The sequence below is a fragment of the Heteronotia binoei genome, chromosome 1 (assembly GCF_032191835.1).
Source record: "Heteronotia binoei isolate CCM8104 ecotype False Entrance Well chromosome 1, APGP_CSIRO_Hbin_v1, whole genome shotgun sequence".
Classification (NCBI taxonomy): Eukaryota; Metazoa; Chordata; class Lepidosauria; order Squamata; family Gekkonidae; genus Heteronotia; species Heteronotia binoei.
Window position 1 is genome coordinate 175,164,539 of NC_083223.1, and position 15,577 is coordinate 175,180,115.

Consider the following 15,577-nt stretch of genomic DNA (forward strand, 5'->3'; position numbering starts at 1 on the left):
CGAAAATTGTAGTATATGCCCATTAAAGTCAATGAACTTTGGACCTATGCATTTTGGTAATGTATAGAAAAATTACAGAGTAATGTTGCTTTCTTAGTGCATGATATCCTGTTCTTAAACTCTAGTACCCATAGTGTGTAACTGGCAGCACCAGAGTAATGCAGTGACCTATAAGGTGTTAATATAATGTCATGATATGTGGTGATGTGATTCATTTGCATGTATCCTTCAGTATTCTTCAGTATAACGTACAGTTCCCTTTCAGTTTTCAGTTCTTCCCTTTTCAGTTTTCTTCCACAAGCTAAGGTGTTATTTCAGACTCCCATGTTTTAAAAATCATTATTTTGGTAGTATGGATGTCAAGTTTGGTCTTAAGGTTTTCTAAAAAATCTTCAGGCTGCTCAATTTCTGGAAGAGTAGCTGAACAAATATTTATATAGCCTATTCATCCTTTCTGGAAAACTTGAGTATCTGGGAGTTTTACCTATAGAACAGTTAAGCAGATATATAAAATATTTCTTTCTTGGCATCATTTCTACTGTTATTGTGATATAAATGAAGAGTAATTCTTTTCACAACAATGAGTTTACAGCTGAGTAATTTGGCCCACTTATGTGCTGCTCCCACTTGTCTAACACCCACTTGAAGAAATAAGTACATTAAATGGTAAAGTATGGTAAAGTATAAGAAATGAGGTTGGGAAAAGAAACAAATTCCAAATATAACAAAAATAAGGAGTGAGTATGAAATAACTCAATTAGAAGGATGTGTGCAAGAATATTTTTTCTGTAAAATATAATTAAAACCATCAGTAGTCAATTTGCATGCTGCCTGTTCAGTCTATTAAGTATGAGCACCATTGCTATATGTAAGACATTACAGCTACATGGCTGTAGAGTGTTTTTCCTTAAATTTGTAGAAATGTTTGTAAGATTAAGTTATGTCAAAAGCCAGATAGCAGAGTGATAAGTACCTTTTGAATTCTGTGGAGCAATATTTAGTTTTTAAAAAGTTTTATTGGTTTAAACTACAAAAAAGAAGCATTGCAGAAGATACATAAAAAGAGGGAAAAGGGGGCTTTACAGAGTGGGAAAAACAGAAACAGAAACCAGTACAAATATATCAATTATAATTCCACCTCCCAATAAAATGCTCAAATCTTTCTGCCTACAAGTATAAAAATCTCCTTAAATATTATCTTCCTTTCTTCTTTTACTAGAATAAAAACAAGAATAATTCTTTTATTAAACTAATGAAGCAATGCAAATCTAAACAGTTCTTCTTAAACACAAAGTAAATATAACCAGTTAATAAAAAAGATTTTTTTCTTTCAAGACTGTCTCAACGTCAAGTTTATCTAATTTAACTTACGCCTATAATAAGCACAAATTAAGTTGTTGATTTAGCAAAATCCTTATTAAAAGAAGCACATGAAAATCTTTTCTTTGTTCATAACAAATTACATGAGATACATCAAATACAACTAAATGTTTTGTCTATCTCCGTCTAAACCATTTCTCCTGCTAACACATTAAAAGCAAGTCTGCCAAATTACCAAGTCTACCAAATTCCACAACAATTATGCTGTCTGCCTTTTCACCTTTGATTCTATTCTTACATCATTAGGAGCAGTCTCACTAAATAGGCAAACTGTCAATACATCTATATAGAGAATTATGTTAACTACACTCATTAATATCACTTCTTCAAAATCTCTCATTCTTTTAGAGTTTAACATCTGTTCATTATTAATGGTTACATGTTTACTAGGCTTCCCAATCCCCAGGTCCCAGCAGGGGATCCCAGGTTTTTACAGGCTTCTCCTCACTCCCAGCCCCCCAAAATCACCATGTAGTTTTAGAGCTCCTGCAGGTCCATTTTTAAAATATGTGCCTTTAAGGCTGAGCAGGAAGGGCTTTGGAGAACGGCCCCTCCCTTTATTTTGCTTTCATTTTCAGATCAAGTAAAGTTCTGCAGGAACAAGACCCAGTAAGTATTTGTGTGTGAGAGAGAGGGAGGGGGCAGGGGATTCCCTGGTTTGGAGGCCCTCCCCCTGCTTTAGAAAGCGGGGGGGGGGGAGGGAAATGTCTACTGGGCACTCTATTATTCCCTATGGAGAATGATTCCCATAGGGAATAATGGGGAATTGGTCCGCAGGTATTGGGGGCTCTGGGGAGGCTATGTTTTGAGGTAGAGGCAACAAATTTTTAGTATAGCATCTAGTGCCTCTCCCCAAAATAACCCCCAAGTTTCAAAACGATTGGACCAGGGGGTCCAATTCTATGAGCCCCAAAAGATGGTGCCCCTATCCTTCATTATTTCCTATGTAAGAAAGGCATTTAAAAAGGTGTGCTGTCCCTTTAAATGTGATGGCCAGAACTCCCTCGGAGTTCAATTATGCTTGTCACACCCTTGTTCCTGGCTCCACCCCCAATGTCTCCTGGCTCCATCCCCAAAGTCTCCTGTCTCCACCCCCAAAGTCCCCAGATATTTCTTGAATTGGACTTGGCAACCCTAATGTTTACTTATTCACCAGGAAAAGAGAAAAAAAAAGAACCCAGATTCCAGAGTCCTTCTTCCCAAAGATTAAAAATTTTTGAGTTCCTTTGATTTCTGCACCCAAATTGTATCCGAGGCAGCCCACTTATTCACACACCTTCCATTTCTTAGTCAGAGTTCCTTGTTCAGCCATTCACCAAAGCAGAAGCAAAAAATCCAAAGTCCTTTTTCCGAATGGCCTTCCAAATTCAAATTTGTTGATTGAAGTGCCGCTTTTCTCTTCTCAACATGGCCTGCCCCCTCAACCACAGGGGGAAGAATTCATCGCCATTTTCTCTTCTCCACTTCATTTTACTGCAGCTTAACTTCCGGGTTAGTTTTGAAAGTGCATCAGAAGAGACCATCTTATTTTTTCTTTGTTTTGCAAAATAACAATTTTCCCTTCTACTTTCATTGCCATCAATTCACTCTTTTTAGTACTGGACCCCTGTAGATTTACCATTTCATTAGCTGTTGGATCTTTTTCCCTCAAATCATTAGCTGTCAGCATAAAATAATCTCTTAAGAAGCTGTGTAAATGAGATAAAATCTTTCTTCAAAGATCTGAGATTTGCACAAATATCTTTTCCATGTGCCATTTCATTAAACGGTGCCATATTCAAAACTCAGTCTCTTAGGTCAGATTGTACTTTTGCTTCTCTGCTGTTAATCCCTGTTCTACAACAGCTTCAACTGAAGTTTTAGAAGGCGTTCTTTCAGTTACAGTCAGGTAGTAGAGACAGAACTTTTTACTGTATATCTCCTTTGTGTTCAGATCATATTGCAAATTCTTGGTAATCTCTTTGATATATATCCAATTAAAGTCTGGGTCAATTTTAATAATTATATTCAATCCAGTTTGAATAATTAAAACTGCTCATAGCGTTTCAAGGCCTTTTGAGCTGATCTTTTGAGCTAGTCTTTTTGTTATGCAGAGTGACCCATCGGGGGGGGGGGGTAGAGTTAGAAAAAACACCTACTTGTTAAGTAGAGTTGTCACTTTAGAAGTGGAAAAATGTTGCTTTAAAGATGTACCGGGGAAAGTGAAAGCATAAAAGCAGTCGGGAGTTCTTTTTCTGCTGATATCAGCTTTCATGGCCGTGGAGCTTCAGGACACACGACAAGCACAGAGGGAAGTTGCTGCTGACCCCCTCCCCGTGAAGCTCCCATGCCGAAGGAAAATCCCTCCAGGCTTTTCCTATTGGGGTATCACTTCTGTGACACCCCTCCTACGGCCAGACTCAGAGTTGCTGCAGAGAGACGATCTGCAGGCAACTCTGAAGCCAAGATGACAGATCCTGGAAGTCTGTGAAGCAATATTTATAGTTATTATGGCTCTGTGGAGGAAGCCACCCTCACTGGAATCTCTAGAGCAGGGACCAAAAGCAGATTGTTAATTCTCAGCAAGATTTTAAATCAGACACAACATGGAACAAGAAAGAGAGCAAAAAATTTGGATGTTTCCTCAGCCAATATAAGCAGAGAGAATTAAAGTAGTTACAGAAAGTGAAGATATGGTGAGGTACTTGACAAAGACAGTGGTTTTCAGAGTGTTAACTCGAGTAGTTCCATTGGCATTATTAAACATGTTCATTCAGTGCAGCATAAGGATTATGACTTGTACCACACATGGGAATGGGATTATGTGATTGCTAAAACAGAACATGTTCACATAACTGCTTAATGGGACTGAAGTAGTACAACTAAGTATGTATGTTGGTGAAATGCAACAGCTGCAATTTTATGTTAGCGCAAAGATACATAGACACAAAAATATACAGCACTACTGAAGGACCAATTTCCCACTAGTCTTACGCCGCTCTCACTCTCCTCTTCTCTGCAGGACTTCTGTTGGATTTCACTCTATCTGCCCCAGGGCTGCAACTCTCTCTGCCTCTTTCACACAGCAAATAAAATCTTCTAAAAACCAGTTTCTGTTTGCCATGCGAAAAAGGTGAAGCTAGTTGCAGCCTTGGAGCCGATAGTGTGAAATCCAGTGGAAGCCCTGCAGAGAAGAGGAGAGTGAGAGCAGCATAAGACTAGTGGGAAATTGGTCAAGGATTCGAAACACATCCAAAACACTGAGCACAAACACAAACAGTTGGATCATACATACAGCTCTAGTACAGAGAAAGAGAGAGCAGAAAACAAAGATTAGATTGCAGATTAAAGACAGTTGGTTTGAGTTAACATTTAAAGGCAAGTGAGTGAAATAGGGTTGCCAGGTCCAACTCAGAAAATATCTGGGGACTTTGGGGGTGGAGCCAGGAGACTTGCCTATTCCCTAAAATAAATAAATAAAAATACAGCAGTTCCCTTGAATACTGAAATTCGCTGTATTTCAACCAACTTCTTCAGACTAACAGGAAAGCGAAAGCAGAGCAGCCTAGGGTGTGGAGTTCTCCTCCAAACAGAGGGACTCTGCTCACTTCTCTCCTTTTTTCACATGCTTTGCAAACTCATCAGGAAGACCCACGTGGCTCTGCCTACTTACCCTGCCCATTCAGCTTTCCTCTCACTTGGATTTTAAGGTACACACACAGTCCAAAACACAGGCAGTTTGCAGACTTCTTTTAAGCCTGCACAGATTTAAAGGCTCATGGTGGCTGTTGGGGTGGGGCTTGCAAAACTGGAGGATCACCCGCTGGGACTTGGGGGCTAGTAAGCCTAGAGTGAAAGGTGAAAAGTGAGAATAGCAGGTGCAGGACTATAAAGGACTTTTATCCATGCTATTCAGTAGCCTAGGCGTTATAGCACCCTGTGTCTTTTGCTGTGTTCTCTTAGCCAGTGGGCCTGGAAGTAAGCCATATCTCACCTTCACCATGTGTAAGCTCTGTGCATTTCTAAGTACATGTACATAGAGCAAGAAACTGTGATGTTTTCTGAAAGTGTCCATGAGTGGGATCCTAGTTACATTCAGGTATTATTCACAGAGACCTTTTAACCCCAACTAGTGAGCACTAAAGATAGAAAAACCAGTCAGAATAATTAACTATAGTCTCCAGATCATCATTGTCTTGAAAATAAAGTACAAGATTTTTCAGTAGTGGCTTTACTTTCTGCTATGCTTTCGGTCAAATACTTTGGAAGATGAATGGTAGGGATACAACCAGAATCTTCCATAGTCTGCACATCTCATTTTATTCTTGCTTAACCTGGGGAATAACAGCAGAATATTAAAACCACTTCTGGTAATCACGGCCTACCTTGGCAAGATAACTTAAAAGTTTGTATTACAGCCCCATAGCCCACTGAAGACTTTTATGCCTTTATGTTTTCTCTGCAGATGCAGATGAATGTCAGCTGTTTGGACAAGAGATATGTAAGAATGGCTTCTGTTTAAATACGCAGCCAGGCTACGAGTGTTACTGCAAACAAGGCACATACTATGATCCTATTAAACTCCAGTGCTTTGGTAAGTATGCATACTCTTATTGTGTGCCTTTACTGTCTGCTGTTTGGTAAATATGCATACTCTTATTGTGTGCCTAGCCAGCATTGTGGAAAGTCAACAAAGGTACCTAAATTTTATTCATCTATATTGGCCACTCGCACCTGCAACCAGGTGCTTATTTTTGCCACATGATTCCTCCAGTGATTCTTCCAAATTAAGAAAGGGGCTGTGACTCATTGGTAGAGTATAAAATAAATAAATAAAGTTGCAAAAATGTCACTGTGAACTGGGCTGTATGTCAGTATGGCTGGCAACAATTTATTTGATTGTGGTGGCTTAAAGTTGTTGCCTCTGACTATGTCAGGGTACTGTCAAGCTCCGATAGTCCCAATAGCAATATCCTTTGTTTATTTCAAATAGATTCATTTATTAAGACCTAGAGATGCTTACAAGACAGGTAACTGAAAGAACTGAAGAACCAAAGCACATACAGAGATATATAATGGGGATTCACGGCCGTTACTATTTGGCGGGCACTTCTACCTTAAGGGCCAAATGTTACTACAATAAACAACAAGAGGAAGAACTGCATATCAAAGAGATAAGGACATTTGAAGTTACTAGAGCATTCATTCTCACACTCATGAGACACAACAGCGTTCCATGAGAACCTAAACATCCCCTAGCCAGATGGCCCTGACTATTAAGTAGTAAATACCACAATTCAGCTTCTAAGGGAAAGATATGTGCAGGAGCTTGACAAGTACACTCCAGTTCTCCATATGATCCTGTGCATGTAGAAAATTGGGATGGGAAATTTATTTTGCTGAGTGTTGCCACAAAACTGATCTTAGTAGAATAGTGTTGGTGCTACCATGTTGTTTACTGCTGTACATTCGTGCTAATACAGCCATAGCAACTACTATCTTATGTGTAAAGAACAACTTCCATCAGTGGCAGTAAGAAATGCAATCAACCAGGAGGGATTGGATCTCCATATGTTTTCAGGGATTGTTAGCCAGGCTGCCCTCAAAAGAGGTCAGGGGAAATTTATTTAGTTGGGCAAAGATGGCAAATTAGTATGGGTTGATAACCTGTGTATACAAGAGTCAGTCCTCCATAGGAGCCCCTTTGTATAACGAGATTTTAAAACTAAAATAGATTTTTATTTAAAAACACTCAAGCACACAAGGAAGCACAAATATTCATCACACATGCAGATCTAAGAAAAATAGGTAGGAAATAGATAGCAATGTATGCATGAGCAGGAAATCAATGATGTGTGATACTATACCTATCGACGACGGAAGGACGATTCTCCAGCAAAAACAGGAGGGGGAAGGGGGTAGCAAAAGATGTCCAGTGTCACCCACAATAAGAGACCCAAAACTGATCAGGATTTGGGGGTGGCTCCAGCAGCAAGGTAGAGGTACCATCAGAGACACACCTGAATAGCCAAAATGCTGGCCTTTTATAGCCAATTTCATATTCCGAGGCAGGGTCTTGTGATGAGTTTTGCCCACCCAGAGATGGCTCCCAGCAAATAGAACAAAAGAATTTGATGGGTGATGATGGTCTATGAAGTACAGGCCATCTTTTACACAAAGGAATTGGAGTGGTCAATCTAGGGCCAAATATTCCCTATTGTAACACCTTGAGTGGGGGCAATGGGAAACAAAAGAAAGTAGATGGGTTGCAGGATGCAGCTGATGACTGGCGATCTTCTCCAACAATGTTCTATTGAGCTGGAAGTCAGTCTTGATGGGTAACAAGAAGATTCGTTTGTTCAGAGAAGATGATGTTACAGCAGCCCATTGTTGACAGCTATAAGAACATAAGAGAAGCCATGTTGGATCAGGCCAATGGCCCATCCAGTCCAACACTCTGTGTCACACAGTGGCAAAAAAAAGGGAGGTTCACAAGTGGGGCTAGAAGCCCTTCCACTTTGCCCCCCCCCCCACCCAAGCACCAAGAATACAGAGCATCACTGCCCCAGACAGTTCCAGTAATATGCTGTGGCTAATAGCCACTGATGAACCTCTGCTCTATATTTTTATCCAAACCCCTCTTGGAGCTGGCTATGCTTGTAGCTGCCGCCACGCCCTGTGGCATAAGAACATAAGAGAAGCCATGTTAGATCAGGCCAATGGCCCATCCAGTCCAACATTCTGTGTCACACAGCGGCCAAATATACACACACACACACACACACACTGTGGCTAATAGCCACTGATGGACCTCTGCATTTCCAAAGTGATGGCATCTGCATTTCCAAAGTGTTGGCAGGACTCTGGAACGTGGTACATGCAGGAGAAACCTTCCTTGCATGGTGGTCTACAAGGAGAGTGCTGTCTTCTTGGAACATTGCTGATCATTCGACAACCAAGTAACTCTATGGTGCAGACCAACCGTCCTGTGCTTTCCAAGCAGTGCACGCTGGTAAGGGCATTTGTTGTCCAGTCACTGACTGCCATGTATCCATAGCAGTAAACACCATAGTTATACCCTTCTGTGCCTGGTTTCAAAAAATATCTAATTGAGAACAGCAAATCTTGTTAAGGGTGCTGAGAGGCTGAAATTGACATTATCTGGAGCAATATGCTAACCCTGAGGGAATTCAGTTCATCTTTACTTTCTGACTGTCACATGCGTACTTTTGTTCCATCAAACCTGAACACACTTAGTTGAGTCATACACTAGTCAGCCCTCTATACTTCATGCATGAGTCTGTTATTGGACTCATCTCTGGTAAGTGAACTTTCCTATTTGCAAAAAAAATCTATTTGAGGAAATGAGTATTATTAAGTACAGATACTTCCCCCCCCCCCAAAAAAACGGAGCCCAATATGCAATATGGAATAGCAATTCACACTCTTGGCTATCATAAATATACTCTCTGTTAGTATGTGGAACTGCCTACTCATTTTCTTTTGCCATTTTCCTGAAAATTATTCCTAGTCACAACCCTGATTTTTGCAGTTTGAACAGAAAACCATTTCATGTGGAATAATATAATAAAAGGAAGCCACAGTAAGAAGCTAATCCCATCTTTCCTGATGTGAAGCCATATTTTCTCAAAGTTACACTGTTGCTTTTCCTGTGTAAAATAAGTTACAGGAAAAAGCTGAAGTGTAGTATCTTTATATTTGTTATGATCATGTTGCTATAGTCCAGCAACCGGTTTACCCTTGTTTGGAGGAGGAATTTACATGCAAGTTTTTTAAAAATGTGCTCGCTAATAAAAACAACACTGTAGATCATCATATGGGGCATTCAGCACTATATTTTTCCTTGCATGAGAACAACCAATTGAGTTTTCTTTCAATTCCTGTAGATGTATAAGTAGAAAGAGGGTATCACCTATGAAGCACTCAAGCATTTCTGAAAATGCATATTATGTTACAATAGTCATCTTGTTGGACAATATTCTTTTTCATTTCTGTTTAATAGATACGGATGAATGTCAAGACCCCAACAGCTGTATTGATGGCCAGTGTGTCAATAATGAAGGATCTTACAGCTGTTTCTGTACCCACCCCATGGTCCTGGATTCCACAGAAAAGCGATGTATCAAACCGGCAGAATCTAGTGGTATGCCTTATTGCATTCACTGCATTGTTATGAGGTTCAAGCACATCAGCAAGGATGGAGTGAAGTTACTTTTAAATTATATCAGTTCTTTCTTTGTGAGAGAATTTGGAGTTAAAATGTCTCTGTTTTTCTGGTATACATTCCATTTAGTTTAGCAAAACTTGGAAAGGGCTGGTTAACCAAGGGCAGTCTTGTCTAGTTATTGCTTTGTTTTTGAGACAAGTATATATTTTACAGATATGACATCTGTGACAGTAGTCTATAGCTTTGGTGTCTCAGTATGTATTGCTCTAATCCTTACAGTGTTGGGAAACTCTTTATTTGCATTTTTGACTGTCACATGTATATTCTTGTTCCATCAAACCTGCTGAAGATTAGGTCACAAGATGTTTAAGATTTCATTACCCACATTGTTCAGACTTCATGCCACATTTGAGTAAACGTGTTTCACTTGTTCATGCACATTTCTCAAAGATTCCAGTATTTATCATCAGCATGGCCACAGTCAACATTTGGTGTTGGAGCTTGCCATTCATTAGTTTTACTTAATGTCGTTCCATTTGCGCAAGACATTATGCAGGAAATATTGTAAGATCATGTGCTGGTTTTTCACTTGCAGTCAGTATAGCCCAGGTTGAAAGTGCAGTGTGGTTTCATTTAAGGTCATTAATGGGAGTCAGGCAATGCTGAAATATAGCTTCCACTATACCTTGAGCAAATGGGAATGCAAGACAGGATACAGTCAAATTGGCAGTGCAACTGTTGCTTGTAATGACTTTTCTTGTGGGGTCCAGCCCCCAAGAAAAGATCCAGAATTAATTTGCAGCTGTTTTGCCATTTATTTGTTTAAGTATACTCCACAATTTAAAAATCCTCTGACTTGATATTTCTATGTATTATCCTGTCAGAGTATGAACCTACTGCAGCACCAGTGCTGACGTGAGAATTTCAAAGAGAGTTTCTCTGCACACCAGCATCAGCTAAATAAAACAAGGGTTAACAATAGGAGAGGAGCTATAGGAGAGGGCTTTCTCTTGCATGGTCTGGACTTTTCCCATTGTCCCAGAGTTTCAAGAAGAGGCAACATTGCCATGGCTCTCACATTGCTGGGCAGGATATATCATATGAAATTTGCTGGTGTCAGAGGCTTTAGGTATGAAATTAGAGCCTTAATCTTCATTCTGTATGGCTTCGGTTTGCTTATAAATTAATTTTTTTAAAAAAAATTGCCTTTATCTGATGTGATAAACATTTTTACATTACAAAATCATTCTAACTTCACAAGAAATAAGCATAGAGGTTCTTGTGATATAAGTCTGGATTATTTTGTATGGAAGTTTTGAAATATTAAGTACATTGCAACGGTTATAGATCTTTTGGACTTCCGGAAAGATGGCGTGGTGAGACACAGGGCATTGCTGAGCTCCGGCGTGCACTGTGATTTGGAGCGCTCCAGAGAGGTCCCCTCTTTGTAGGGGTCTCTTAAGAAGCGTCTGAAAGACGCATCGAAGCTTGGGGGAGCTGGTTGGGGGCTTAGGAGGAACGCGGAGGCGTCCCTTTTACCCCAGCCTGTCCCTCGCCTGGAGCTCTCTAACGCGTAGCGCAACAACCAGGCCTCCGGAACAGGAGCGGAGGGGGCGGCCGAACTCAGACGAACTGCCCTAAGCTAAGTTTAAATTGCTAACTACTAACGTAAACGAAACGAAACATCAAACATCAAAGAGAGTCTATTGAAGAATATAGGAAATACCGTCCGGCGGAGAAGCGGAGAAGCGAAGCGAAGGTCGGATCGGAAGCGGCTGGCGACGCGGTGCAGCAGCGGAGAGGCGGAAGGGGCCGCACGAGAGGTTTGGCCGGGCGAGAGCAGCGGTGACGGCTGAATAGCTTTCGCTGAGCGGATCGGACTTGTGCTGGAGTCCGAGGCGTCGGCGGCCTGACGCGGGTGGAGACGGCGGAGCAGAGTTTGGAGAAGGTACCGGGGCGCTGGGGCGACTGGACGGGAGGAGACACGAAAGCGGGCGGCGAAATGAGGAAGCGGTGAAGCAGAGGAACAACAACAGCAACGGGTTTGTTAAACAGATGTGGTGAACGGAGAGTCGGGGAGCAACAGCCGGGTGTATGCTGTGGAGCGAGGCGGCATGGTGGAAGATGGCGCAGAGTGGTGAGTGAGAGAGAAAGTGGTGGCTGAGAGCGGACTAAGAGTTAAAGACTAGTAATGAGAATATAGAAGGTGTTTGGAAAGTGAAGACGGTTAATAAGACTGAAAAAGAAAGAGAAAGAGAAGGAGAGAAGGAGAGGAAGAAAAGGAGAGACAGAATCAAGGATTAATCAAGTGAGGGAGAGACAGTTTTTAGCAGGGAAATCTGCGGCTGTCCCTCCCTTGAAGAAAGGGTGAGAAAGAAAAGGATATAAGAACCAGAGGAACTGAGACAGAGACTAAGACTAAGACTATATATAATAACTCTCCTGAAATAGACTGTAAGCGGTTGAATAAAAGGGGAGAAAGAAGACAGAAGAAAGGAAGAGGAAGATAAGAAGACAAGAAGAAGAAAGAAAATAAAGTAAAGCCAACAAGACTGGACCTTAAATAAACAGTGGTTCTTAGCTGTAATGTTCATACTGCCTTGCTGCTGAATTGTGAGTTGTGCTTGATGAATTTTGAATGTTGAATATTATATCAATGCCAAATAATGAATTGTTAAAGTGAAGAAAGGCTGGGGGAAGAGATACTGATTTACATTTTATTATTTGTTTAGGTATTGATGCAGGGTGGAATTGATTTATCAATGAAATTGATTTATTGATTTTGGGGGAGAAACAACAAAATGAAATGGTGGGGATTTGAATTAAGTAATTATTAGTAGCAGTTAAAACGACACATAATTGCTGAATGGCCCATATATGCTAACATCCAGAAGTAATTGCTGTGGGCTGTGATTAATAAGCGCAACAGACGATTGGTGCTTTGTGTGGTGAATAATAATATTTGAACAGAAGCAATATAAAGACAGGAGAAAGTTACTCTAATTGTCTAACTGAGCAGAAAGACTAAGGATATGGGAGATAAGGAAAAAAAAGAAAGACAGATGGAGGCTAAAATTAAAAAAGTGGGCCAGGGCACCTCACCAGGAGGTCAAAGAACCTTACCTTCAACAGACAATCAGGAAGCTATAGAGAAGCTGCAAGCAATAATGGTGGCAAGCTTTAAGCAAAGCCAAGAAGCTCTGGAAGCGATGAAAATAGACCTGATGGGGGAGATCAAAAAAACAAATGACAAAATGGATGATTTTCAAAAACAGCTATTAGCTAACACACAGCAGGTGCATTGCTTGGTTGCTAAGGTGGAAAGACTGGAAGATCAAAATAAAGCCACTACAGTGACGGTGCGGGAGAATCAAAATGAATTAGTAGAGTTGGAAGACAAAGTAGCGAAATTAGAAATGGAAAAGGCGGCATATGTACTAAGATTCCAGAATATCCCAGAAGATAGAGGAGAGAACTTGGAGGATAAAATTTTGGAGATATTAAATACAGAGGAAGAGAAATTATTGGAGGAAGGAAAGAGTGAGATTGATTGGGTAAGGAGAATATCTTCCTCCTATTCCAGAAGACATAACTTACCAAGAGAAGTTTTAGTAAGGTTTGTCCGAAGAGCGACTTGTGAAAAGATCCAAAAAAAGGCAAGAGACGAAGGTTTATCCTGGCAAAATATTAATATTAAAGCATTGAAAGATGTCCCATGGACAATTCGCCAAAGAAGACAAGGATATAAGAAACTGACCAGCTGGCTATTGAAGCAGGCAATTCAATTTAGATGGCTGGTGCCAGAAGGAATTTTTTTTACGTACCAGGCCAAGAGACATAACATTACTACCCTGGAAAAAATGGAAGAGTTCTGGAGCAGTTTTGTAGCTTCAAGCAACCAGAGTTCTGATATAGGGGAAGATCAAGAAGAAGAAACAGAGCTGTGTGGAAAGGAAGCAGAAGACAGCTACAAGTTTAGAAGAGAAGGAGTCAGAACAAGACAATTTACTAAAAGAGATCAAAGAGCAACAGAAGGAAGTAAAACGATATTAGGATGAATAAAAAGGCGGGACTACAGATTGTATCGGTAAATGTGAACGGCTTAAATGAACCAAAGAAGAGAAGGAAAACCTTTTTACAACTTCAGAAAACTAAAGCTCAAATAATTTGCCTTCAGGAAACGCACATAAAAGAAAGTGATAAGAAGTTTCTACAAAATAAAAGATTGGGACAGTTATATTATTCGTGTGATAAAGGAAAGAGGAGAGGAGTAGCCATATATGTTCACCAAAATATAGATTCCAAACTGATTTATAAAGATGAAATGGGAAGGATCCTGATAATAGAAACAATAATTAACAAAAAAAAGATATTGCTTGTAAACATATATGCACCGAACGACAAGCAAGAAAACTTCTATAAAAATGTGCATGAGAAACTAGTGGAATTACAAACGGAAGCCTGTTGCATTATAGGAGATTTTAATGCTGTATTTGACGCTCATAAAGATAAAAAATTTGAAAAGTTAAAGAAAAATCCATCACGTAGTGTCTTGCCAAAGACTTTCTTCAAGATGGTTGAGGAGTTAAGTCTTATTGATATCTGGAGGGTTAAGAACCCACAAGCAGAAGATTTTACACATTTTTCACAAGCTCACAGGTGCTGGTCCAGAATCGATATGTGTTGGATGATGATAGGCTTGATTCCGCAAGTCAAGCAAGCTAACATTCTCCCGAAAACATTTGCCGACCATAATCCATTGCAAGTGATGATACATTGTCCATCAAGGAATAGTCGCTGGACTTTGAACACCCAAATTTTAAAAGAGGCAACTTTCTTGGAAGAGGCGAAAAAAGAAATAAAAGAATTTTTTCAGCGTAATGTGGAAGAAGATACCAGCATCCAAAATATTTGGGATACTTTTAAGGCCTTTTTTAGGGGGATGGCTATTAGCTTCACGGCAAAAAGAAATCGGGAACGGATGAAATTATTTAATGATTTAGTGAAAGACTTAAAAGAGCAAGAGAGACAACAGAAAACTAAGAATACAAAAGAGATAAAAGCAAAAATACAAGCTACGCAACACAGAATTAATTTATGGCTAACAGAAGAACTGGAAAGAAAAATGAAATGGACCAAACAAAACCTTTTTGAAAATGCAAATAAAACAAGCAGATGGTTAGCATATAAACTCAAAAAGGAAAAGGAAAAAAAAATCATAAGATCACTTATAAATCAAGAAGGTGAAGAAACTACAAAGGAAGATCAAATGGAACAAATAGTCAAAAGTTTTTACCAAAATTTATATAAAAAACAGGAGATTGAAGAACAACGGCAAGATGAATATATTCAAAGTATTAATGTGAAACAAATTACAAAAGAACAACAGAAGGTATTGGATAGCTCTATCACAATCCACGAGGTAATTGAAGCAATTAAGCAACAGAAATCCAATAAAACGCCCGGTCTGGATGGTCTTCCGGTGGAAGTATACAAAACCTTTGAAGATATACTCTTAATTCCCTACAAAAAATTGCTGGAGAAAATTCAGGAGTCAGCAATAATTCCAACATCTTGGAGAGAGGCGTTGATTACACTAATCCATAAAGAAGGAACAGAGCCTAAGGAAATCAAGAATTATAGGCCAATCTCTCTCCTAAATGCAGATTATAAAATTTTCGCTACGATATTGACGAATAGATTCAAGAAAGCAGTAACCGACATAGTGCAAGAAGACCAAACGGGTTTTATACCCGGAAGAATGATGCGGCAGAACTTAAGATATTTTTTGAACATCTTAGAATACTATAAAGACCATCCGGATAAACAATTTGCAGGAATTTCACTGGACGCAGAAAAAGCGTTCGATAACGTGAACTGGAATTTCATGAGCAAAGTACTAGAAGCTGTTGGTTGTGGCAAAAATTTTAAGAAGATGATTGAGGCTATATATACTAAGCAAAATGCAAGGATTAACATAAACGGAAATAATTCAGGATTCGTGGAAATAGAACAGGGGACCAGACAAGG

At 39.8% G+C, this 15,577-nt stretch overlaps 1 protein-coding gene across 2 annotated transcripts in view; it reads left to right on the forward strand.

Moving 5' to 3' along the window:
* The window catches only part of LOC132575862 (latent-transforming growth factor beta-binding protein 1-like), a 368,464-nt gene that overhangs the window by 280,057 nt on the left and 72,830 nt on the right, over nt 1-15,577 (forward strand). For both annotated transcript variants that reach the window (XM_060244552.1, XM_060244558.1), the window contains exons 22-23: nt 5,825-5,953; nt 9,383-9,523. In XM_060244552.1, coding sequence (XP_060100535.1) covers nt 5,825-5,953; nt 9,383-9,523 — 270 coding nt within the window. The remainder of the gene's footprint in view (nt 1-5,824; nt 5,954-9,382; nt 9,524-15,577) is intronic.